Here is a 25,283-nt window from a genome sequence, read left to right as displayed (position 1 = left end):
TTGAAGTGATGGCAGGGTGAAGAAGGGTATAGGGACAGACGGACATTACATGATCCTGTGTTAGCTGATCTAGGTGTGCAGGGTGTATTGATCAGATGCTGACGGTAATGGGATGCCATGCCCTATAGGTAGCAACCAGAAGCCGGTGATTGGTTTGCAGAAGTGGGGAGACAGCTTCCTGGATCCGTTTTAGGTTTATGAGTGAGCATGATGGCAGACCAGTAAGGAGGGGGTTCAAATAGTCAAGCATGGAGATGACTGAGGCTTGGACAAGAAGCTGGGCAGACTCCTTTGGTGAGGTAGAGTCTGACCCAGTCTAGATGTTGTGCAGTCTACAGTGAAAACCTTGAACTATCGAGTGTGCCTTGAAGTGCTGTATATAGGACCACCAGGTTCTTAGCAGTTGGGAATAGGAGCCGCCAGGTTGTCATTGAAGATGGAAACGGAAAGATCTAGATTTTTTTTTTGGTCTTTTATTGCATGCATGTTTTGTTTGTTTGACAGGGATTGTGCATTACACTGAGTTATATTGCGTGCCTCAGTGTGTCCCTGTAATATTTCATCCTTTAAAATGTGCATGTGTGTGACTGTGTGTGTGTGTGTGTGTGTGTGTGTGTGTGTGTGTGCTTTGTTCAGAGTCTTTGGCATCTCTCTATGAGGAATCATGGGAAGTGTGTGAATGTTCACAGTGTGAACCAAGGGACAGATGGCTTCACTAGAGAAACGAAGAACTCCCCTTCTGGTAACCAAGCTACGATGCAGCTCCATCTCAAAGACGTCGCAATTCTCAAACTCGGCTGCCTGGGGCTAACTGTAACCTTAAACCGTAAATGTCTTTACCAATACTATGTGACCTGTTGTAGTAGGTCTCTTCTGACTAGGTCCTGTTTATCTGTTGAGTCGTAGACCAGTTCGCAGATTATCACTAGATACAAGTAACCTACATGTGCCCTATGCACTTGTGCTCACAGTTGTTGAGTAATTCTGCATCAATCAGGGTGCTGAGACAAAGGGAGTCGGAGACACTTTGTATTTACGTAATATTACATGAGCTCATGGGAGAAACTACTTGATACGCATAGGTCGGTGGTCAAGTGACCATCCATACGTGTTGATACAGGGAGCTTCATAGTTACAAACTCTACTGTACACACTGTAAAAGGCCATGGGTGAATGTTGTCACAACAAGACATCCCATTACACAGCCTTGCACACATGATAATAAAGACCAGTAAGGCCTAGCAGAGAAAATAAGGTGGTTTCCTTTCCGACGGCAACAAAACTATATAGATAATTACTGTACAATCAATTCATAGTTAAACCCTATTTTGGGCAAATCATTATAGGCGAAAAGTAAAAACAGGAGGATATACCGGTACTGTAGCTAATTTGCAAGCTCACAACGTGGTGAGCTTATATCATCAACAGCAGGGATGCCCACACTTTTTTGACTTGAGAGCTACTTTCAAAATGACCAGCTCAGCAAGATCTACCCACCGAAGAAATATTATATATTGCTGAAAATAGTTTAAATATGTACCTGAGGGGGCTTTGGAACAGCGGAGCTGGCATTAGATATAAGACGATGCACTTGGAATGGGAGATGGAGCGGGATGGAATGGAATAGGTAGGGATTTTTGTATTGAATTTATAATGCTACCGAAGTTTTTGTGCACAGCAACACTACTGAAAACTAAATATTGCATTGTGAGTTGAGCTGACATGCCCTTTTGATGTCAATCAATCAAGTCACCTTAATTCAAGTGGCAGATGCCAAAAATAGTTAAAATAATATTATTTCAATTAAATATTCTTCAGGGGCATGTTGTCATGTGATCTACCTGCACATCCTTTGTGATCTACTCCTGGGCACACCTGATCAACAGTCACTATTTTTTTTATTTTTATTTTTTACATGTCACCACTGTGCGACAAAATATTAAATAATGCTCAGATTGCTCACAGAAGTAGTACTAGTTCACTCCCTAATATTATGAATAATAACCATCTAGTGTTATCATCCCTTTAGGGAAATAACGAAATATTGATCTGGCCTCGTTTGTTGTTTCTACTAAAGAAATGAATGGAATGTTGGCAGCCCCCCAGAACATGTACTGTAGTTTCATCACTGCTAATGAGTCTAAACACTCGTTTGTGACGGCGGTTAATAATGTCTGGTAGATTCACCCCTGAAATAATTGGCAAAAAAACACTCAGATAACATAACATTAATATTATGCAAATGTGTCTTTAAAACCTTGACATTTTAGTTTTAATTGTGATACCGAAACACAAGAACTTAACCGAACTTAAACCGGGAAAGCATCTGTGTGATTAATTTTTTTTGTGTTGGCTATTCAGACAATAGCAGATACAAGCTTGCGAGCTTGTACATCTGCTATTCTTTTCTTTGAAGGGGTGAGAACTACTGATTTTTAGAAGGCATTTGTAGTATCGGCCTCAGGTCTTAATAATGGGTTAAAGTATGCTATGTTCGTTCCATTGATCCAAGCCCGGAAACACAATCGATTGATTGAACATTCAAATCAACATGCTAATGCATGCATGCACGGGAAATGCTTTCGAGATTTTCAAGTGGGCTCTGATCCAGAAAAGGTTGGTAACCAGGGCCACTGTGATGGATGAATATCGGAAAGTGCAGTCTATGCAGCTGAATAAGAAATAAGTCCTACACGAACAACACCCTGACCCCTTTTCCACCGGTTGGTTCCCAATGGGAACCGGTTCAGTTCTTTTTGGTTTTTAGAGCTCCAGAATTGGTCGGAAAACTATACCCTATATTCAATTGTTTATAGGATCAATTTAAGTAAATTAATACATGATAACCCTTCCACAGTAGTAGCTTTTTCATATTTTTGATTATTTAGCATATTTTCCTACATAATGCCTAATTTGCATATTTTAAAATAAAAAAAGTGTAATACAATAAATCATTGTCTTCGTGTAAGTACTCAATTGGGGAAGTTTAATGGTGATAACAATCTAATATTGGTATGGTTTTGACACTCAATTCATAATTAACGTTTCAATTTTGGAACTCTGGCTCGTGGACTAAAAACCAAAAAGAACTGAACCGGTTCCCACTGGGAACCAACCGGTGGAAAAGGGGCCCCTGTGCACAACCAGCAGCAGAACTAGCTCATATAGTCTCATCATCAGAACATTTTGCATGACGGGGGACTTGGTGCCTATAGATGAACGGTGTAAATGTAATAACCCCATTAATTATTGAACTGACAGTCAATGTCAGGCAGGTCGTATCTTTGCTACATTCATTCTTGAGATTGGCTTTAGCGGCATTGATCCACCTTACTCCATTTGCTTTTACCCTTGTGCCTATCCTTCCTGGAAGGCTCTCCGCCATAGTATTGTGAATGACGCAGGGATGAACGACTACTGGAAGTGATTACCATGACCCTTTTCAACATGGCTTGCAGTCATGTTTTATAATGAAAGTGTGACTGATGACTGCAGAGCTGTCTTCATCAGTGTGTGAAATAGTTTAGTTTCAGTCTAGTAATGTTTTGCTGCCATCATGTGGTAAATAGTATGAACAGCAAGGAAATACAGTAGTTTCACAATTTGTCACTGCTGGTGGTGATGATTATTATTTTAACATGGATATAAATCACACATCAGTTGTCATGGTAACGGAGAGGCGCAAATACAGCATATTTAAAAAAAAAATCTGTACTTCTGTACTATTTCACTGTACTTTAGTTTCTAGTAGTTCTAATAGTAGTAGTTTCTAATAGTAGTAAGGAATCAGGATTAAAGTAATATTTCACTTAAAGAAAAACTTTTGGTCATTTTATCGTCTACTCAGGCTTATGTGAACACCCCAGATTCAGTTACTTGATTCTGTAATTAGATATTTGATATTCATTTTCGCCGCCCCACCCCCTTCCTATACAAACCCATTATAACGTCAAACTACATTTTAACCAAGATAGATTCATCGAAAACACCCAACCTTTTTTCTTTTGGAAAATAACCTGCTCCAGGAGGAGGCTGGAGGAGATTAAAACATCAAAAATAATTATTAAAAATAAATGAAAAAACACGGCCCCTCACGTATTAGGAGGACAATATCATGCAGTCAACAGATGAATCTATCATGGTTAAAATGTAGTTTGAACTAAAGTTATGATGGGTTTGTATAGGAAGGGGGCGGGCAGCTAAGATTAATTAAATATCAAATATCTAAATACTGAATCAAGCAACTTAAAAACTTTCTGGGGTTTTTTCACATAAGCCTGAGTAGACAATAATTTTAAAGTGAAATATCCCTTTTTTTCCCTGATCTTTCCTGATCTCCAGGTACAGTACTGTGTTATAATGGATAACTTCAGATTCTTCAAATTCAATTCATAATAAAATATCTTCTTATGAAACTGCAGTACTGCTCAACTGTGATATCAGTAGAGGGCACTGCTATTCCACTTGTGAGGTAGCACTAGCTAGCTATACATCAGCATACACCTGTAGAAATGTAATGGTACTAAATATCCCCTTTTCTGTTTGTTTCTTACAATTTCCTTTACATTATTTTAAAAGATACAAAATATATAATCAAAATAATAAAACAATCTTTTCAGTTTAGTAGGGAAAAAACGCTGAAGAGCTCAAGAACCCGATGTTGGATAGGAAATTGTGGAGGGCAGCGATCCAGGAATCCCAAGTTGGTGCTGGCTAGACCTCACTCTCGCAGCAACTAACTTACGTCATATTTAGCGGACATTTGACCTGAATTCCCCTTTCATTGTCAACGGCAAATCTTGAGACGTGTGAGGACAAAACCTGTTTATAGAAGGGGCTAGTGCCCCTTAAAAGTCACACCTGTGTGAAGTGAGGGGCACTCTTATCATTGTACATCATTATGACGTAACATGACTATTTGCTCAGACACTACGACGTAAAAAATTCTCCATTCATTGTCGATGGGAATTTAATGTTTGTGTAGGCCGAAAATCTACACTAATAGCTGAATATAGGAGGGGATAGCGCCCGTCAAAAAAAAGAAAAAAATGATCATGCGTCTACTGATCAGGCCTTTCCCCAAGTAACATGGAAAGTAACTTGGCTAAATGTAACAATTTATTACCGAATAGCCGGTAACGCACTCTACTATTAGTTTAGTTACGAGTTTACTATCTGTAAAATAATTCGGACATGTTTGAATTAACCCATTCTGAACGGGAACCCATTTTGGTGTCAGCATCATGTTATGCTTTAGCTATTGAAAAATAGCAGATCTACAAGCTCATAGCGCGCCACCGAGTGGCGCGCTACGAGCTTGTAGGTCTGCTATTTTTGAAAAATCGAAGAAACGACTGACATTTTCAGAATCTGATCTAAGGTCAGAATGGGTTAATCAGACCAGTGTGTGTCCAGTGGAAACCTCGCATGAATCTGATCTCAGGTCAGAATGGGTTAAAGTCAACATTTGTCTGCATACTAAATGAAAAACATTAATCATTAAGTAGTGCATTACTGCCACCTCTCCTTGTTCTCATACTGTACACACTACACATCTGCTTTGCTTGTACTTTAGTTCTCTTTAGTTCTCTCTAACTGCAGAGTATATTGTAAGGGACGTATTCCAGGGTTTCCCTCCCAAAAAAGAGACTTTTAGAATTTTAGACCATGCATCAGCAATTTTGAGTAAGCTTATATCCATCCTTTTTAATATTTAATCATATTTCTCTGAGAAAAGCCTTCCAGAACACACTGGTGACTTTGCAAAAATAGCCCTTGGATGCTTGGATGACGCACCAAACATGCATTTTGGCTTCATCAGCAAATTTGACCGTATCCACATGGTTACCATTTGAGGTGGGGCCGTGGGATTCTAACCCCTGCATTTTGTTTGATCAAATCTCCCTGTCCTTGTCAGCAGTATGCTGTCTTCTTCTGCTCCACCTAATCATGGCGAGGAGATTTAGATAAGCCTCCTGCTTTAAAAAGTAATGCTGAGAAGGCACTCACCCTGAGCGGAATGGACATGTCTGGCACTGTGTGTGTGTGTGAGCGTGTGTGGGTGTGGTGTGTTGTGTGTGTGTGCGCGCGTGTGTGCGTGCGTGACGGTGTACTCCTGGAGTATGGGGAGAAGGGTGTATACAAAATTATTTTTCAACAGTTGAAGTGGCAGTGATGAAAGAGGCTCGAGACAAAAGCTGGGAGCTCATCCATTCTAGTGTCAGATCAACCCTTAACCCATTCTGACCTGAGATCAGATTCATACGAGGTTTCCACTGGACACACACTGGTCTGATGAACCCATTCCGACCTGAGATCAGATTCTAAAAATGTCAGTCGTTCTTCGATTTTTCAAAAATAGCAGACCTACAAGCTCGTAGCACGCCACTCGGTGGCGCGCTATGAGCTTGTAGATCTGCTATTTTTCAATAGCTAAATCATAACATGATGCCAACACCAAAACGGGTTCCCGTTCAGAATGGGTTAAGGTATCATCCATCCATCCATCCACTGAAGTGGAATGCACAGATTGATCATTGATCATCACAGATAATACACTTTTCTAATTATAACCGTAACCATCTGTCAAATTGTAGTTTTAAATAAAGTGAAGTGCCATTCACAGCTCTTTGGTTTCTTCTTCTTCTTTGTTATCCAAGTTAACCACCAGAGAGCACTCTGCCTTCTCATATGAGTCTGGCGGGAATCTTTGTCAAATGGAAATTGTGATCAAAGTGTGCGTTTCTTTCTTCATGCCACAGTAGCTCTGGTCCATAGCGTTAGAAGGACGTCTCCTTAACACTATGGGACTTTCGAGCCTCTGCGCACGCATCACAGGCTGCACAGCCTGTCGACTGTTGTAAAAAGAACACCTTCGCTACTCACCGGGTCCATCACCAATACATACAAAGACGTTTTTTGTAGAGTTGAAAGCCTACCTTCTACTTTTTTCATTTACTCCACCTCCCCCCACCTCAACTAGACTTGAGGTGGGGGGCTCAGAGTGTTCCCACTAACGAAAGTACTATTAGGCTTTCAACTCTAAACCGTCTTTGTTTTGGTGAGTAGCGAAAGGGTATTTTTGAGTGGTGCGACCACTCCAAGTCAAGGAACAGCTTTGTCCCTATGTCCCACTCCCAACCTATGTCCTAACCTATGTGACTATGTCCGTTTAGAGTACCAATAGGCGGTGCTGTTGCACCACTCGCTTCAGACTGGTCTGATTTTTTGAGTGGTGCAACCACTCCAAGAAACAGCTTTGTCCCTATGGGACTATGTTACTATGTTACTATGTCTAGAGTACCAATAGGGGGTTGCTGATATATTCTTTTTACTGCAGACTGCTTCTCTACCGGGAGGTGCGTGCAGCGGCTAAAATGTAACATACCGTACCTAATGCTACAGGTGCACACCTCAGATTAAAACGAACAGCATTTATGTGCATGTGTGTGTGCTTACAGGTTTGTGTGCAACCTGTGCATGGCATGCACACATCATTTGTATAATGAACAATCATAAATAGCAGATTCTTTTCTTCTTTTTCTAATTATTTGTTCGGCCCAAAAAATTGTGTTTGTTGTCATGATTTGTCACGACAAGAGTTGGCTTTGTCCGCGGCGTAAACGTCTTTAAATAAATACTTTTTGAAATGTCTATGAGGAAAATGAACGGAGAATCATTTCCTGGGCCCTGGTAGGGGGCGGGACTGCGACGCTCTATAGGGCCTAGGCTTGTTTCCATTGTGGTCCTCTGTATAATATCTGAATCGGTCAGAATCGATATCGGCAGATATGACCCTGAAAAATTATCGGAGATCGGATATCAGTCATAATTGCATAATCGTGCACCCCTAATTATTTTACATTATAATTTTAAATAAAGCCTACGTTCCCTATGTTTCCTTCAGATTCCCATGATGCAGTTTTGCGGTTCAACGCTGCACCAACAGAGGGTTACGATAAAGATGTGGGACACAAAACAACTATTCGCATCATTAACTCACAGGTGAGTGTGCATGGCTTTACAGTTTAATGGTGGTGAATGGTAAAGACTAAATAACTGATACTTAGATGGTCAATGACTCAATAAAACACACACGGGGAATGTGGCCAGAGAAATGTTTAAATTGCTTTGCATGCAAATGAACCATATGACTCACACAAAACATATGCAGACATGCGCTTACACACACGTGTGTGTCCGTGGGCAAATGTGTTACTCATAGACACACATCATTTTGAGCACACATGCACGCGCGCACGCACGCACGCACGCACACACTCACTGCACACAAGCACCAAGGTTTTTGTATTTCTTTGTGAATGTTGTTGTTACCCCCTCGGTGTTCCAGTTCACCTACAGCATTGAGGTTCTGTACAAACATGTCCTTTGAAGAACCTATAATGAGCGAGAGTAGACAGAGGTACCTGGGCTCGCCGGGATGATGGCATGAAACATTTTTCCACTCTCGTTGGGTGCAGTCAACCACGTTCCTCCTGTGATGAACATAGAAACGCCAAGCCACTGTTTTTCCACCTGGCAGCGCGATTGATTTCACGGGGAGGTTCTACTCCCCACCGAACAAACTCCTTGGCCAACCAGCACGGGATACTAGTGCATCGACAAGAATAGTGTCGAGGGTAGGTACAAAACATGCAGTAATCCTGGTCTCTAAACTGCCTCCCCCTGGGGGAGCAGCCGGGGCGCCTGATGGAGGGGAAAGGAACTGGTTGGAATAACGTGTTCCTTCCATACGTCCAACCAGGGAAACTCCCCCCCTGTCAGGTCTAAAGGAGCGACTTGGACACTCAGGCATGAAGGAAGCATGAGTTCAAGTCCGTTGCTTACCCCGGGTTGGTGGAGGGTGTGTAGAGCCCAGGATCACATTAGATAATTGACACGGGGGTGAAAAATGGGTTACAAGATCGTGGGATAAAAATTATATATATAAAAAAAGAATAGCGTCGCTGAAAATAAGTAAGTAAGTAAGTAAGTAAGTAAAGTTTATTTATAGAGCACCTTTCACAGACAATTACAGTCACAAAGTGCTTTAACAACAATAAAATTAAAAACAAGTCAATAAAACAAATTAAGAACTAAATTAATAAATAATTAATAAAGTAAGACAAATTTAAGCGATCAACATTTAACCAGGCCGGCTATGGAAAGGCCTGTTTAAAAAGGTGAGTTCTTAACAGTCCTTTGAAAATGTCCACAGAGTCCACAGTTCTTAGGTGGAGTGGAAGCTCATTCCATAGCCTAGGGGCAAAACCGATCGCTCGATCGCCTTAAAGCTTTTAACATTGGTCCGGTTGCTAAGCAACGCCTCCATCACCTCCAGCACCTTTTTGCACACGGCCCCATAGACCTGCCGCTTTGTTCAAAGTGGGATTTTCTAAAGCCTTATTACTCTGGAAATACGAGCGCCTGCCCATGGTGATCGGCATCCATCCGAGGTTCAGATGTCATTTGTAATTTTGTCTCGCCTCGCTCCTGCATGACGTTTCTGGTGAAAGGTAAACGGCGTGAGCTAATGCTAATGATAGCCGATCCTTACAATGGTGGTCTGGAGGCTGGTATTAACAGGAAATGAACATGACCAAAATCAAGGTATATGAAATGGAGGTAAGGTCACTCACCAACGTCATTTTCGCTGTCGCGCAATTCCAGGTGGCAGAATGCCATCTGGAAGGTGTCTGGAGGTGTCTTCACATTCACACCCCGCAGTGTGTTATTGGAATGCCCGGTCATGCCAGGCATGCGCACCGCTAGATGGGACTGAACCTGAGTCTCTGCAGTGATTTGTGAGCGTTTTACATTCCTTTACTTCCCAGACGACAGGAATACAGATTTAAGACAAAAACAAAGAGGACAAATGCTCGCCGATTACCATTCATTTAACCCATTCTGACCGGGCACCCATCTTGGTGTCAGCATCATGTTATGCTTTAGCTATTGAAAAAAAGCAGATCTACAAGCTCATAGCGCGCCACCGAGTGGCGCGCTACGAGCTTGTAGGTCTGCTATTTTTTGAAAAATCGAAGAACGACTGACATTTTTAGAATCTGATCTCAGGTCAGAATGAGTTGATCAGGCCCAGTGTGTGTCCAGTGGAAACCTCGTATGAATCTGATCTCAGGTCAGAATGGGTTAAAGGGACTTTATTTGGTCAGAAAACACTTGTGTACATTGACTTCTTCCATTCTAATTAAATCACCCACTGCAGATTCTGGCCAATCCTAAACATCGATTCAACACCAGCTCTCTCTACAAGAATGTGACCCTGGTAGCCTGGGACCCTGCTCCTTATGCCCTCAACCTGCACAAGGTATGTCAAATACACACACGCACGCACGCACGCACGCACACACACACACACACACACACACACACACACACACACACACACACACACACACACACACAAAACACCCCCCCCTAGTCTCGATTATAGGCTGCTATAAGGCAATAGCAGCCTTCGCATGTACAGTATGGTACTGTATACCAATGTAAAGATGTTTGGTATGAGAACTGGAAGTAAACAGTTGGATTTGGGTCATCATGAAGTGTACCAAGGTACGCTTGCAATCATGACGAGGGGTCGTACGGTACGTGGCAAAGGCCATGCATGGAAAGGTTACACTCGTTTGTCACCATGCCACGTAGAGAGGTCTGTGTGTGTGTGTGTGTGTGTGTGTGGGGGGGGGGGATACATAAATGTAACATTGCTGCTTATCACACATTGACCTTTAACCCATTCTGAACGGGAACCCGTTTTGGTGTTAGCATCATGTCATGCTTTAGCTTTTCAAAAATAGCAGATCTACAAGCTCATAGCGCGCCACCGAGTGGCGCGCTACGAGCTTGTAGGTCTGCTATTTTTGAAAAATCGAAGAGCGACTGACATTTTTTAGAATCTGATCTCAGGTCAGAATGGGTTAATCAGACCAGTGTGTGTCCAGTGGAAACCTACGTATGAATCTGATCTCAGGTCAGAATGGGTTAACTTCCCTGCCTCCTTTGCCAACCATGCATCTAACGTGATTCCCACAATCCTTTCCGTCGACTCGCCTCGGTCTCTGCCTATCAGTGGAATACCGATCCAGTTCCACCCTTCATCTGTGAACCATGATCATCGTAGCGCATCATCCCCTCATTGTGTTCTCTCGCTCTTTGTTCAGGTTTATCGTGTTGTGACACTGATGCTATTTTTATCCTGCACCTGTACCCCCCTGTACTCCCACAAATAGCTCCCATGGCCATTTATCTCACCCTCCCCCCCCACCGTTCCAGTCCACAACCTTTCATTTGGCTTTTGCGTCATCTGATGGCTGAAAAAAATCAACTCGCCGTGCTCCCTCTTCTCCCTCTCTCTCTCTCTCTCTCTCTCTCTCTCCCGACAGCTCCCTGATTAGGGGAATGGGGCTTCTGCACGGTGAATGAGGGGAAAAGACCTGCCTTCTGAAGGCTTAATATACCAGGATTTGCGCTGCAAATTTGAAATTGGATCCTTACCCTGATCCACACGTAACCATCTGAATTGTTAAGTCCTTCAGTCATTGTCTTGAAATGAAGTGGCCTCAATTTAAGAATGCTCTTTTGGCCTGGTTTGAGTGTTAAATAGCCCATAACCACTTCTAATGGATGCACTATTATATTGTACAGTCCGAGTGCTCCTATAACCTTTTATTCTTTGCAGATGGGGTCATTTGTCTCTACAGGTCCAATGAACCTTTTCCAGGCCTAGTCCATGCTGGATTCTTGCCAGACATGCTTGAAAAAGAAAAAAGAAAACGGCCAATTTATCTTGCTTGCAAGGAGCATCAGTCAGTGTCACACTGCCCATGTGTGTGTGTGTGTGTGTGCGTGTTCACCCTGCGTACTTAATTTAAAAACCTATTTCTCTTAGCATTTAGAACTCCACTGAACCACTTTCAGCCAAGCCAATCAATGCCAGTAATTCATCTTTGCGCGGTGATCTGTGACGTCTAACCTACTGTATATCAAAAATCATTATCTGAAAATATCACATATTAAATCGGACACCAGCATCGGCAGCTTATACTTCTTAGTAGTAGTCCTTAGGCGCATGCATCATTAGGTACTAACATTGGCTTGTGTGATACTGACTGTCTGAATTGATTTATCTGTCATTGTGTGAGCAGGCAGGCAGATACTGTCCATCTTAGATTTGTTACATTCTGCCTCATGAATCTACCTGAGAAGAGTGATGCGAAAAAGGCATATATATATTGAAAAAATAAAGGTATACATAATATTATATGAATATTATATTACAATATTCTCAACGGTCGTCCTAAATATTTGTTACTTACTAAGCTGGGATGACCAGATCTTATGCATGTCATTGCAGGCTGTCCAGGCCATGACCTGGTCACTAAACCACAATGACCATTGGGCACTATATATGGGAGCTGATGTCATGATGACCTGGACACCTGGGGGCTTCCCTGGGGTGACCAGGGGGCTGATGTCACATGATGTCACGATGACCTTGGGGCTTGCCTGGGGTGAGAGACGGGGATTTGAGTTAGGTGACAGTACAGAGTGATAGGGATTGTGGGTTAGGTGTCAAGAACGCAAGGTTTCATAGTTAACTGCGACCTCTGGTCGCAATAATTTCCCCCTTTCATTAGACATACATGGCATTTGTCCCTCACTAAATAGTCACTGCAATGACGGCTCAATGAGGCCGTTGTGCTTCGAATGCAGTGCAGTGTTTAGGTTGTTATTAGATAAAGTAAAAGCAGGGTGTTATTTTTTTTCATTTGCTGCTTTCTTTAGTTTTAGCGATGTTTGTTTTGACAGGGGCAGGTTGAGGGGCAGGTTCCCCCTGTGTACTCCCTGCTGCCCCATCTGGCGGAGTCACGTTAGGTGATGCGGTGATTTCTTTATTAACCCATTCTGACCTGAGATCAGATTCATACGAGGTTTCCACTGGACACACACTGGGTCTGATTAACCCATTCTGACCTGAGATCAGATTCTAAAAATGTCAGTCGTTCTTCAATTTTTTCAAAAATAGCAGACCTACAAGCTCGTAGCGCGCCACTCGGTGGCGTGCTATGAGCTTGTAGATCTGCTATTTTTGAATAGCTAAAGCATGACATGATGCTAAACACCAAAACGGGTTCCCGGTCAGAATGGGTTAATATTTACTATAGTCCTACTAGACCCCAGGAAATTACATAATGCTGCAAAAGATCACGGGATCTACTGAATGTGAAGGTATAGGTCCTGCCATAGCTGGGCATGCCATACTGTGTGTCGTAGGCTCAATATGTCAGTTTGTCACCTCCGTGTTCACGTATGAAACATTCATTCACGTATCATGGACCCAATAAATGAACGTTGCGCAATGATAGTCAACGGACCAGCACTGGCTCGCGAGCTACAATGACAAAATCGGCCACTATGTCCATTTCGCCTCGGGGTTTCCTCCGGGTGCCGTCTCTATTAAAGGACCTATAACGTAAAATTCAACTCCCATATGTGTTTTCTATCCCCACAAATAACCAATTTTGAACAATCAGGCTTTCATATCATATAAGGTGCTTTAATGGAAATTGCTCTCAAGAACAGCTCAACTGATTTTGTCCTCATCGTGATGTCATCAATGTCACCCTACTTTGTATAATTCCTCCTCTTCTTCAGTCTTCAGTTTCAAATTAGCATTTCCACTTTGTTTATAATGTCCACCATTGTTGCTTTTCCAAGCTGGCATGGCATGGAAACAAGCCTGGTTTTATCTAGCATCAGTATTATAATAGCCTCGGTACCAGGCTTTCATTTTTGTTGGGGCAAAAATGTAAAGCCTGGAGGAACGCATTGGCCGCTCTGGTCTAAAAGTGGGAGTCAACCCTTCCGGGTGGGCGTCGCTCCATATTAAATATTGAAAGCTGTTTTAAAATGCATGTTATTTGCGCTTTAATATATACTCTTAAGGTGCAGAGGACAGCCATTTTGTGTATTTGAGGTCAGAAAGGTCCCCGTAACATGCCCTCTGCCTTCTTCGTTCCCCTGTCCTCTCTATACTCAGTGGTATGCCAGCCCAGACTACAACCTGTTCAGCCCATATGTAGAGCGCCGCAGGCTGGACCCCGGGCAGCCCTTCTACGTCCTTCACCCCAGCTACGTCTGGCAGCTCTGGGACGTGATCCAGGGAAACACGCAGGAGAACATCCAGCCCAACCCGCCTTCCTCTGGGTTTATAGGTAAAAGCTCACACACACACACACACACACACACACACACACACACACACACACGTGCACACGCTAGGGCATTAAACAACTAGTCGACTAGTAAACTAGGCAACTAGTCAACTAGTAAAAATGACTAGAAGTGAATGCCCTAGCACACACACACACACGAGCATAATGCAGATACCACACTCCTGCCATAATCCACTGAATTATGCACACCGTCTCACACCTGTACTCAGGGATTTGATCAGTAGCGGCTGGAATGTTCCACGGCAAGATTGACGGACCGGTAACACCTCCCCCCCCCCCCCCCCCACACACACACACACACACATGCGGTGAACGCCGTACGGGACCGTAAATATCACTTCAGAACCCTCAACGTGTCTCAGTTGCAGCGTACAGTACCTGAGGCAATGAGTATACATAATGTAGGCTCACAGGTTGCATGCAATCAACATGCAATTACGTTACATGTGGAAATGTCCATATTCCTAACGGAGCTAATCAAATACTGGGTCTGTTATAGACAGCTGAGCAGCCCCCAAACGGTAAGCGAATCTACCCTTTAATAGAACGTACGGCTTGCGGTACATTCTTTGCATAAAGAATCGTAGATCTGCGAGCTCGCAGCACGTCATGTCACAAACAGAAACTCTCACTTGGTTTTGTGTCATTTTACTCCCTCCTCCGCAGTTAGACTGCTGCTCTCATTCGTTTTATTGTCCGTGGCCATGAAAAGTGCTTACAGTGGCGTTCTCTATCTATCTATCTATCTATCTATCTATCTATCTATCTATCTATCTATCTATCTATCTATCTATCTATCTATCTATCTATCTATCTATCTATCTATCTATCTATCTATCTATCTCTCTCTCTCTCTCTCTCTCTCTCTCTCTCTCTCTCTCTCTCTCTCTCTCTCTATCTATCTATCTATCTATCTATCTATCTATCTATCTATCTATCTATCTATCTATCTATCTATCTATCTATCTATCTATCTATCTATCTATCTATCTATCTATCTATCTATCTATCTATCTATCTATCTATCTATCTATCTATCTCTCTCTCTCTCTCTCTCTCTCTCTCTCTCTCTCTCTCTCTCTCTCTCTCTCTCTCTCTCTCTCTCTCTCTCTCTCTCTCTCTCTCTATCTATCTATCTATCTATCTATCTATCTATCTATCTCTCTCTCTCTCTCTCTCTCTCTCTCTCTCTCTCTCTCTCTCTCTCTCTCTCTCTCTCTCTCTCTCTCTCTCTCTCTCTCTCTCTCTCTCTCTCTCTCTCTCTCTCTCTCTCTCTCTCTCTCTCTCTCTCTCTCTCTCTCTCTCTCTCTCTCTCTCTCTCTCTCTCTCTATCTATCTATCTATCTATCTATCTATCTATCTACAATACAGGCAGGCACATACTGTATATCATTATTATAATAATTGCATTGTCATTTTTTTTTTAATAACAAACATGCATTAGCCTTTTATCCAATATATTGTGCTAAATTGGCAGTTATGGTCTTGTGGTTGACCCAAGTCGTAATGAGAAAGCCAACATGTGTGAATTCTAAGATGGCTTATACTGTTACTGCACATCTCCCTGGCAGACAAGACAAAAGACTGTAGCCAAGCCAATGCCTTTTATGTCTGTGTGCTTTTTCTTTACGAGCCAAATGCTGTCATTACATCTTGTTTATTTACATCTGCCGACAGTTGCCATGGCTGCATGGTAATTGGTGCTGGAGGACCCTAGAACATGCTGTGCAATTTTCTGTCCTTTTGAATAAATACAATCATTATGACCACAACGGCAAAGGAACTGTTTCTCAACTAGAGAAGTTTGTCTGGACCAGGAATCATGATTGACTAAACTTAGTGCTGTATTTATTATAATAATAATAATTATTTTTATTATTAAAAGCCATGTAACATTTTATGATAATTGGATAATGCTGAAATTTGTACTGTGCAAGTGTGCAGGTTGATTTAATTGCTGCTAAACAATGAGGACTGTTGTGTAGAGTATATGGAATTTTAACTTAAGCTTTATCTCAAATGTCAACATTTTGCTGCAGATGTAGCAGCTCGCTAAAATGGCCATACGTTTTGACGTATGGCCATTTCAGCGAGCTGCTACATCTGCAGCAGTTAAAGACACATAGCTTCATAGCACTTTTCTTGTCATGGGGTTGACATGCGAGAGCTTTTCAAACGTCACATGAATTCATATACATACAGCGTTAAATGGCCAATACATGGCCCGTCGCTCTTTCTACTTTCTTTTTTTTTAAATTATAGGATGACCTCCGTTTAAAGCCATTACTGTGGCACAGCATCGGCGCTTTACCAGATTTAGAACACAGCCTGCGTTCTCATGAGTCACTCAGTCACGGTTGTCGCTGCGCTCGTCAGTTGTTCATGCTTCGCACTCTAGTGGTGCCGTGCACCGGGCAGCGGGGAGAACGTTGATATAAATACAGTAATGGACTTCTTAGACACGTCGGTGGTGACAATTTGGAGATTGTGAGTGCTGTATGCACCTGGTCAATGGCGAGCAGAGTGCAGGCACTAGAGCAATGGGGGTAGAACCAAGCTTAAACACGCACTCACACTGCACGCATGCACGCACGCACGCACACACACAGGCTCTAGTTGTGCAGGAAATGTGTATGAAAAAAAAGATTGTTTATTCACTAATAATTACAGTACATAAAAATGTATGGTACATGGTTAAATAATAAACTATTCGACATACCGTGTGACATGTCAAATCATGCATCCATCTCTTTGAAAGCTACCTTTGCAAATGCTTTCCTCCTAGACTCGGGTAAAAAGATAAACCTCAACCTGTCCTCATATTTCATACATAAAATCATTTTTTAAAGAACCATACAGGTGTCAATGCATTGAATGCCATTGTCTATACAGTACACAGGGTTCTCATTCAGGGTATGTGAGAAAACACAATTGGGCGCTGAAGACACATTTTTGAACATACATACATACAGCACATGCAGTATCGGCAAAACCAAGAGCCTAGTTGCAATGCATTTCATGTCCGCCAAACACGATGTGGCCTCTTTACGATATCACATGTTCAATGCCCCAGATGAGGATGAGACTGGAACACTGCTGCTATAGTTACAGTTAACCCATTCTGACCTGAGATCAGATTCTTACGAGGTTTCCACCGGACACACACTGGTCTGATCAACCCATTCTGACCTGAGATCAGATTCTAAAAAAATGTCAGTCGTTCTTCGATTTTTCAAAAATAGCAGACCTACAAGCTCATAGCGCGCCACTCGGTGGCGCGCTATGAGCTTGTAGATCTGCTATTTTTCAATAGCTAAAGCATAACATGATGCTAACACCAAAACGGGTTCCCGGTCAGAATGGGTTAAGAATCTTTTCTGATTTACACATTGCGCACAGTTGTCTCCTGTGAACTACGGCTCCTACTAAGGCATGAATGAGGACTTTACAATCGATCCCTTTTTTGTAATGTTTCTCTTGTGTGGGCCATGATTGAAGCTACAGCACCTGATTAATTTATGTATATCTATTTTGACATATAACATGTAAACATGGATGTATGCATTTTATTTTACGTGATCTGTGGGTGTCTATTTACTGTATGTGGGTATGGTACATACTTCTCCAGCTTGACCTGCACTTATACAGTACGTAGGCCTACCATTCTATTCTTTTTCCAATATTTACAGATTCTGCCATACTTATATCTTGTAGTGCTACTTTTAGAAGTGGGGGGGGGGGGGGGGGGTGCCCCATAAGACACGTGCGCGCACACATGCACAAACATTTGCATACACGTGTGCAGTGCAAAGCGCGCATAAAAGCACTATAAAACATGCAGACGTGTATGGCCTATTTAGGCACAGGGTTTTACGATGCTTACCCCCCCCCCCCCCCCACTATACCCCTGATTACATCTACATAATGGTAGACCACTTGCTAATTTGTCCTGGCTTTGGCAAAGAATGCCATCTATCGTAAACCACTGAAGAGAGTCCATTGCGCGTAAATCACTGTCTTTGGCGGTGAAGCGCTGGATTTGAAAGGACGTAAATAGCAGTTCTTGGCAGTCGATGCATTTTAACGAGCTGGAGAAACGGGGAGACCCGTTAATGAACACTCTGTATGTAGCAATGATTACTATCGTAATATAGAGCTTCAACTTTGTCAAGCACAGACTCTACCTCATTTGAATTTTTAATTGGTAAATCTATATTTTATCCAGAGGTGATTTTCAGCTATGTTTTTTAATCTGCATTCTAAAATGCACTAAAACACAACAATGGTGCCCAGACCCGTGTTCAAGTCTGACCCCAATCTTGTCTCGCATACATCCTCTCTCTCTCTCTCTTGCCCTTGGTTTCCTGTCTCGGTACACTGATCCATCTTAAATAAATTTTACAAATGTGAAATTTACATCTTACAAAACACACACACACACACACACACACACACACACACACACACACACACACACACACACACACACACACACATAAATAAAATAAATGCAAAGACAATGTAACTCGACAAGAATTAACTGTACAATAAAGCTCACTGGTGTAGGATTACCCATATCAAGCAAGACTCAAGTCCCTGCATGCCTGCAAGAATTAACTTTTCTTTTTGACTTGTGCTCCCAACTAAAAATGTATGAGTATGGTAGCACGCCACTGTATGCAATGTCTGTGGCGGCGGTTGCAGGATTTAAAATGTAGTCTCCTGACTCTCTTGTCGAGTTCCATCCATTCTCTTCACTTAGAGTGAGCTATCACGGATTCCAATAACTAAAAGGATTGAAGGGAAAATAAAGGTCAGTGCCATGGTCTAGTGGTATTATATTGTCATGCGTCATTACATTGACCGTTATTCTTTCATCTCTACAGTATCTAGAGGAAAAACGTGAAAGGCTAGACTAGAGTCTACACATACATACAAATTACCGTTGTGTGTGTGTGTGTGTGTGTGTGTGTGTGTGTGTGTGTGTGTGTGTGTGTGTGTGTGTGTGTGTGTGTGTGTGTGTGTGTGTGTGTGTGTGTGTGTGTGTGTGTGTGTGTGTGTGTGTGTGTGTGTGTGTGTGTGTGTGTGCGTGTGTGCGTGTGTGTACTCTATACTCCTGTCTAATGTGGGCATCAGGCAGGTTGTTGAGTGCTGTCATAAATATCCTGTACATCTTTCAGTGGGCTACATTCAGAATATTTGAAATATTTCAATACTAATTTGTTTCACTCGATAGCAACCGTACGTTCTCCTAAGACTATTCTTTCATCTCTACAGTACCTAGAGGAAAAACTTGAAAGGCTATAGACTAGAGTCTTCACATACATACAGCACTGCTTGCAGTGGAAGAGAATTAGGAAACACCTGTAAAACTGAAGAGGGAGAGAGAACGTTTTGATACAGTATGTGTTACTGTACACACCGGTTTTCCCATGGAGCAAGCAGACCCGCCTCTCATCACAATGTTTGTCTCAGCAATTGCTTGCTTGTCTCGCTTCTCAACTGGAGAATACTTGTGGGGTAAAAGCACTGGACTGTTGGTGAAGCAGTGGCCAGCAAACATATCCATGGTGCAGAGATGGGGCCCCTAATCTCTGCCACCGTTGGCCCCGTCGACGTGAAACTGTGTACACACACACTCCTGGGATGCCAGAGCTGAACATGTGCCCCAAATGTTTCACATTGGCCTGTTATAGCGTTTTTTTTGTAAAACCTTTTTTTTGGTACACAGTATCTCCATAGTCATTAAACCCAACATTTCTGTCAGATCTTTCAAATTCCATCCTGAATCTGATTGGCTTCCAAAGTTTGCAGGAGTGGTCCATTTTGAACAAAATGTCTCAAATCATGAACACAGCCTGCGATTGCTGTGAAACTTTGCACGCACATTCTCACTAGGCCAAGGAAGAAATGCCAGCCTTTTCACATTGTCCTGTTATAGCGCCACCAGGAGGCCGTTTTTTTACTCCTAGATTTTGTCCAAACATTACGCAAATCGGTATGCATTATCTCTATGGTCATTGTGACTGTCAGATTTTTCATATTGCATCCTGATTGGCGGATTGCTGGCCCACAATAACCTACAGTACCTGATCTGGCGGAGACCTGTTCTCCGAGGAGAACTTTTTCTAGTTCTAATTGTTTTATACCAAATGTGGTTATGGGAAATTTGACACGTTCTTTTTGCTTTTGGACTTTTACCTAAAGTTGAACGTTTTTACATTAAAGGCAAGTGTATATTAAAATAAATAAATTAGCAGTTGACACAATATTAAGGCTTACAATAATAATCAATCTTGATAAGCATGTTAGACATAATTAAAAGCCAGGCATCCTTAGACCACACACAGTCTGTTTCTATGTCTGTTCGACATTTAGCCGTTTTGTAAAGGTCCAACCAGGTGACATGCTCACATCTGATCTAAAAATCGGAAATGGAATCTGGGAGAAGACGGTAAAACACGGACCTTCCCCACCCCCTCTCCATATCAGTCCTCACTAATACTCAATATAGGACGGTACCATTGCTGTCTACTCAGTGTCAGAGGTGGACTTTGGATAGCTTGAAAATGTACCTCCTGGTGACGTCCGGTGATGTCAAACTAGAATTATTATTATTTATCTTTTTCCCAACGACGACGAGTGCTTTATTCTGGCCCCCGGGTCCGGCTTTTCCCTCATGGCACTGTTGATGGTACTTCTGCTCTGGAGGTGACCACTACGGGAGGGTTGGCGACAGAGTGCTCAGTGGCTGCGTTGCTGCAGCCTTGGTCGGGGACACTGCTGGGCACCTGGGCATCACAAGCCACCGTGTTGCTGTAGACTCTGCGGGTAAGCTGGATGACCGTGGTCTTGGAGGGCATGGAGGAGGGGCCGTTGTCCAATGGCCGCTTCTTGCAGTGGAACAGAATTAGGAAACACCTGTAAAACTGAAGAGGGAGAGAGAGAGAGAGAGAACGTTTTGATATGTGTACAGTACACACTCACACACACGTACACAAGTACGCACGCACATGTGCGCACGCACGCACGCACACACGCATGCACAACAACACAGCTATGCCGGGGAAGTTCATAGAGCAGTCATCCCGAGCCAGGGGTGGGATGACCTTGGCCTAGCTGCCTCTCTCAAGAGGCTTGGTCACATGGACCACTTCAGAGCTCGGCCAGGCATAAATGCTCGGCCAGGCAGAAATCCTGCTGCCTTTAGTGTGCTTTTGATGTGCTCCAAGCCGATGGGCATTGCCGTCTGGAAAGAGGAAATGTCCCACTAATGGCCTGCTGCATCGGTGAAGTAGCATTTTTTAAATGGTTAATGTGGGTCTAGTTAGGTCATTAAACACGTTGCATAGATGGCCCTGACAGCTGCCCGCTGAGATATATGTGCAGAGGCTACGCCTCTCTCCTGCTCCGGTTCTCATCTTCTGCCTGTCTTGAATACGGCGAAGTGATTTACCCGGTTAATAATAAACCACGGTAAGGAGCGTGGATTAATGTCTGCACTCTGCAGGATATCTGTTGGTTACGCGGGAACTTCATGAAGCTTACCAAGTATGTTCAATCCACAAGGCATCGGAATGAGGCAAGCATACCACATCAGAGGTGCAGCTAAATAACGCATGAAAAGGTGAAATATTTGTATCATGGGGGGGCGTCAAACTTCGATTTTCTTGGCCGTTCCTAAGTTTAAATTTGTTTAGCACGCTAGTAGCCCTTCACTTTTTGGATTCATTGTGCAGAAAAGGGTAAGAAAGAAGCCGTTTCTGAGCTGCGGTGGGAGCTGCCGTGTGTGTGACCTCATCTCGGAGCTACAGAATGATTATTGGGGCTAGACTAATATGAGAAATAGAAAGGCTGCACCATGGTGACAATTTTCCAATGTATCTTGAAGACGATTATTTTTTCTGTCAGTGCCTATTGTTTAAACAATATGTCGCAACCTAGCAGTGCACCACAAATGGCAATACAGAAAATGTTTTCCAGACACAAAATAATGGCAAACCAAAAGATATGTGTTGCTGCTTCTCTTGCCGACATCATACACATACAGACAGAAAATGTTATGTAATCCCTAAAGTTATCGTTGTTGTCGCTTCATTTGCGTGTCCTCCTGGACACCAGAACAACATCAACGGTGATTGGTTGGGTTAAAGCAAATGTCACCTCCGTTCCCCTCCGTCGCATTGACGTATGTAATCGTACCGAGCCCGAGTTATTGAACGGAAAGTAGGAAAATGCATTGCATTATCCAAGCAGACAAGTGGTTTCCTCCCGCAGAGCAGAAGTGGAGTCTCTTCAACTATACACGAAACTAACTGCATTTGTGTCCTCGTTGTAGGCATCCTGCTGATGATGGCGCTGTGCGAAGAAGTGCACGTGTACGAGTACATTCCCTCCCTGAGGCAGACGGACCTGTGCCACTACCACGAGCGGTACTACGACGCCGCCTGCACGCTGGGCGCGTACCACCCCCTCCTCTTTGAGAAGAGCCTGATCCAGAGGATCAACACAGGCCCCGAGAGTGACCTCAGGAGAAAAGGCCGGGTCACGCTCCCTGGATTCAACACCGTAAACTGTGATGACATCTGAGATATGAAATCTTTATCCCGTGGGCCAAGAGACACACACACACACACACACACACACACACACACCCTCTTTGTGGACTGAGGGAGGGGTGCTATAAAGCCACAGGGGATTAGGGTTTACTGAAACCGACAAGTTAGACCCGTGAAGAACCGAAGCCATAGTCCTTGCAGGGTGTGTGATGGACCTGGAATGTTCTATCAGACCTTAGTCTTCTTCAGGATAACGTTAACTTCACCCCAAGACTGGCAACACACCGGTCTGAAGGGATTGGGAATCCTCTGCTTTCGCTGAGCCACGTTAGCGGGGGAGCTGACCAGGTAGCAATAGATCCGTGTTTTTTTTGTTTTGGTAGATGAGTCAGTTTTCAATGTCTGGATGTTTTTAGTATTGTGAACTCTGTGCTAATGAAGAGCTTAGTGGTGGGTCTGGTCTCTGCCTAAAGAAAGCTCTGCTGTTTGATGGATATTGATTTTTTTTTGTTCCTTTTCTACTGGTCTAATGGGTTGTGAAATATCTAACAAAGCAAGCAGCACTGAATATCACTCGCATACGACACACACTCTCTCTCAAATAATTTCTAAAAAATTATGAAGAAGACAAGTCTTGGCAGGATCACCCAACACCAACATTCAAGACTATCAGTATTATGTGTCAGGATGGATGTACATTTCATTCACAGTTTGACATTTGTAAAATCGCCTCTTGTTAAGTCAGAAGTCTTCTTTGGTGTTCATCAGGGGGTTCTTTCGCATTATTTATACCACAACACTCCCCGAATCACTCGCCCTCTACCATAAATGACTGCATGCCAACTCACAAGCAGATTGTATAACTCCTACTTAGCACTTTAAGAATTACTTCTGATTCAACGCCAGGACGCCTTGTTGTCTTTCAGATCAAAAGGATTAGAACAGATTTGATGCTGTGCTTCTTAGTGAACCAACGGAACACTTTCCTATGATTTTCCTTTCGGACTGTTCAGTGTCTTGTGTCTACTATTGTCATGACTGGCGGGTCATCGTGTTAAATTGTTGATTAACCTGTTTAGCAACTGGACTTAGAAGCATTGTTAGCTAAATTGCTAACAATAAGAGCTCGAGCTGGCTATAGCTGTATTTACACGGCCTGCCCTGTGTGAAGAATAGTCAGAAATAATAGATGCCATTGCATTGTCAGACATTGGCAACACCTTTGTGTAATCTCATTAGCCACTATGTGAAAGCCAATTCGCTTTGTAATGAATGTAATTAAATTACCCCTTGCAATGGCCAAATCAGCCCACACATTTGACCTGTCTATGCAGTAGTCTTTGTTGAATCTTCTCTTGTCACTTCAAAGCAGCATGTAGTGCTGCACTTGCTACACATCGACAATGTACATTTTCTCAATTAACCCTCTGATATTGGACTTGAGACCTCTGCGGTGGATAGCGGAGACCATGTCGGAACGATGAGATTTTGAAGCTGTAATATGTACAGTCCTATTCACCCTGTTCTCTGCTTTGATTGGGTTTTGTTTACACTTGAGTCTGTACCAGGCATGTAGTGAGTAGTATTGGTTTGACAGACTGTGGATCAGGTTTGTGCATGTCCACCATCACTAGCTTGGTCTTTCTTGCATTCATTGAAAGGGAATTTTACCTCTTTTATTTAGTTGTTTTATATTTTGATCGTTATTGTGAATATACTCATAAGTGTTTGGATATTTGTTGCCAAATCACGAGGCAGACAAGTTGTATAGCCAGAAGACGGAGTTGTGATTTATACTGCGACCTTGCAGTCAGAAATGTAAAAGTTTGTAGCAGTGTTTTATAGTACTAAGAACTGTTGCGTGTGGTTGAAATACAGTATGTCTCTAAAAAAAGTGTTATTTGGGCATGAGATATGTCATAATGTGTGCTGAAGGAAGACAGCTAGCAGTAGATGAAAAGAAGAGCCGTTATGTTCGTGTATGCATATATTATCCTGGCACTCATAAATATGCAGTTCTAAGTGGATTCAAAGTGGGTGTCTCATTTGCAGATACGCGAGAAGGTATACAAATCTAGCCGTGCTACTGCAGCTCCAGGGTGAACGTCTTGTTTGCAGATCAAAGGAAGACCTACTGTATACCAGAAAAGGGTTTCTCCGAAGGTGAGTTGGAGACGGTATTCTTTAGCAGTCATGCAGATTTGCTGCTTTCTTTATTAGTTTTGTTTTGTTCTTGAGGTAAATCATCATAATATCTAATTGCTTGCGAACACACTGAAGGTCCAAAAAAAAGAAAGAAAAGCCCTGAGTATCTTGTATATGAATTAATTGCTGTTTGATTGCGTACCGATGCACAGAGCATGCGAAAATGGAGCAGGGCAAAGAGTCAAAAACTGTCCATGTTTACTGTACTGTAACTAGACTGCGTTGTCTTTCGTATTCAGAGAAGTAGGTGGGTGTGCTATAAAAA

General features: G+C 42.8%; 1 protein-coding gene across 1 annotated transcript in view; it reads left to right on the top strand.

Moving 5' to 3' along the window:
• st6gal2a (ST6 beta-galactosamide alpha-2,6-sialyltranferase 2a) overlaps positions 1-25,283 on the top strand; it is a 56,888-nt gene that overhangs the window by 29,952 nt on the left and 1,653 nt on the right. The window contains exons 3-6 of the mRNA XM_080786537.1: positions 7,907-8,004; positions 10,226-10,327; positions 14,060-14,234; positions 22,594-25,283. The exon at positions 22,594-25,283 is cut by the window's right edge and continues 1,653 nt beyond it. Of these exons, the coding sequence (XP_080642663.1) occupies positions 7,907-8,004; positions 10,226-10,327; positions 14,060-14,234; positions 22,594-22,844 (626 nt within the window). The 3' untranslated portion in view covers positions 22,845-25,283. The remainder of the gene's footprint in view (positions 1-7,906; positions 8,005-10,225; positions 10,328-14,059; positions 14,235-22,593) is intronic.

This window comes from Protomyctophum bolini (assembly GCF_963924005.1).
Source record: "Protomyctophum bolini genome assembly, chromosome: 16".
In the NCBI taxonomy this organism is placed as follows: domain Eukaryota; kingdom Metazoa; phylum Chordata; class Actinopteri; order Myctophiformes; family Myctophidae; genus Protomyctophum; species Protomyctophum bolini.
Note: the sequence above shows the minus strand (reverse complement) of the source record. Positions and strands in the feature narration are given on the sequence as shown.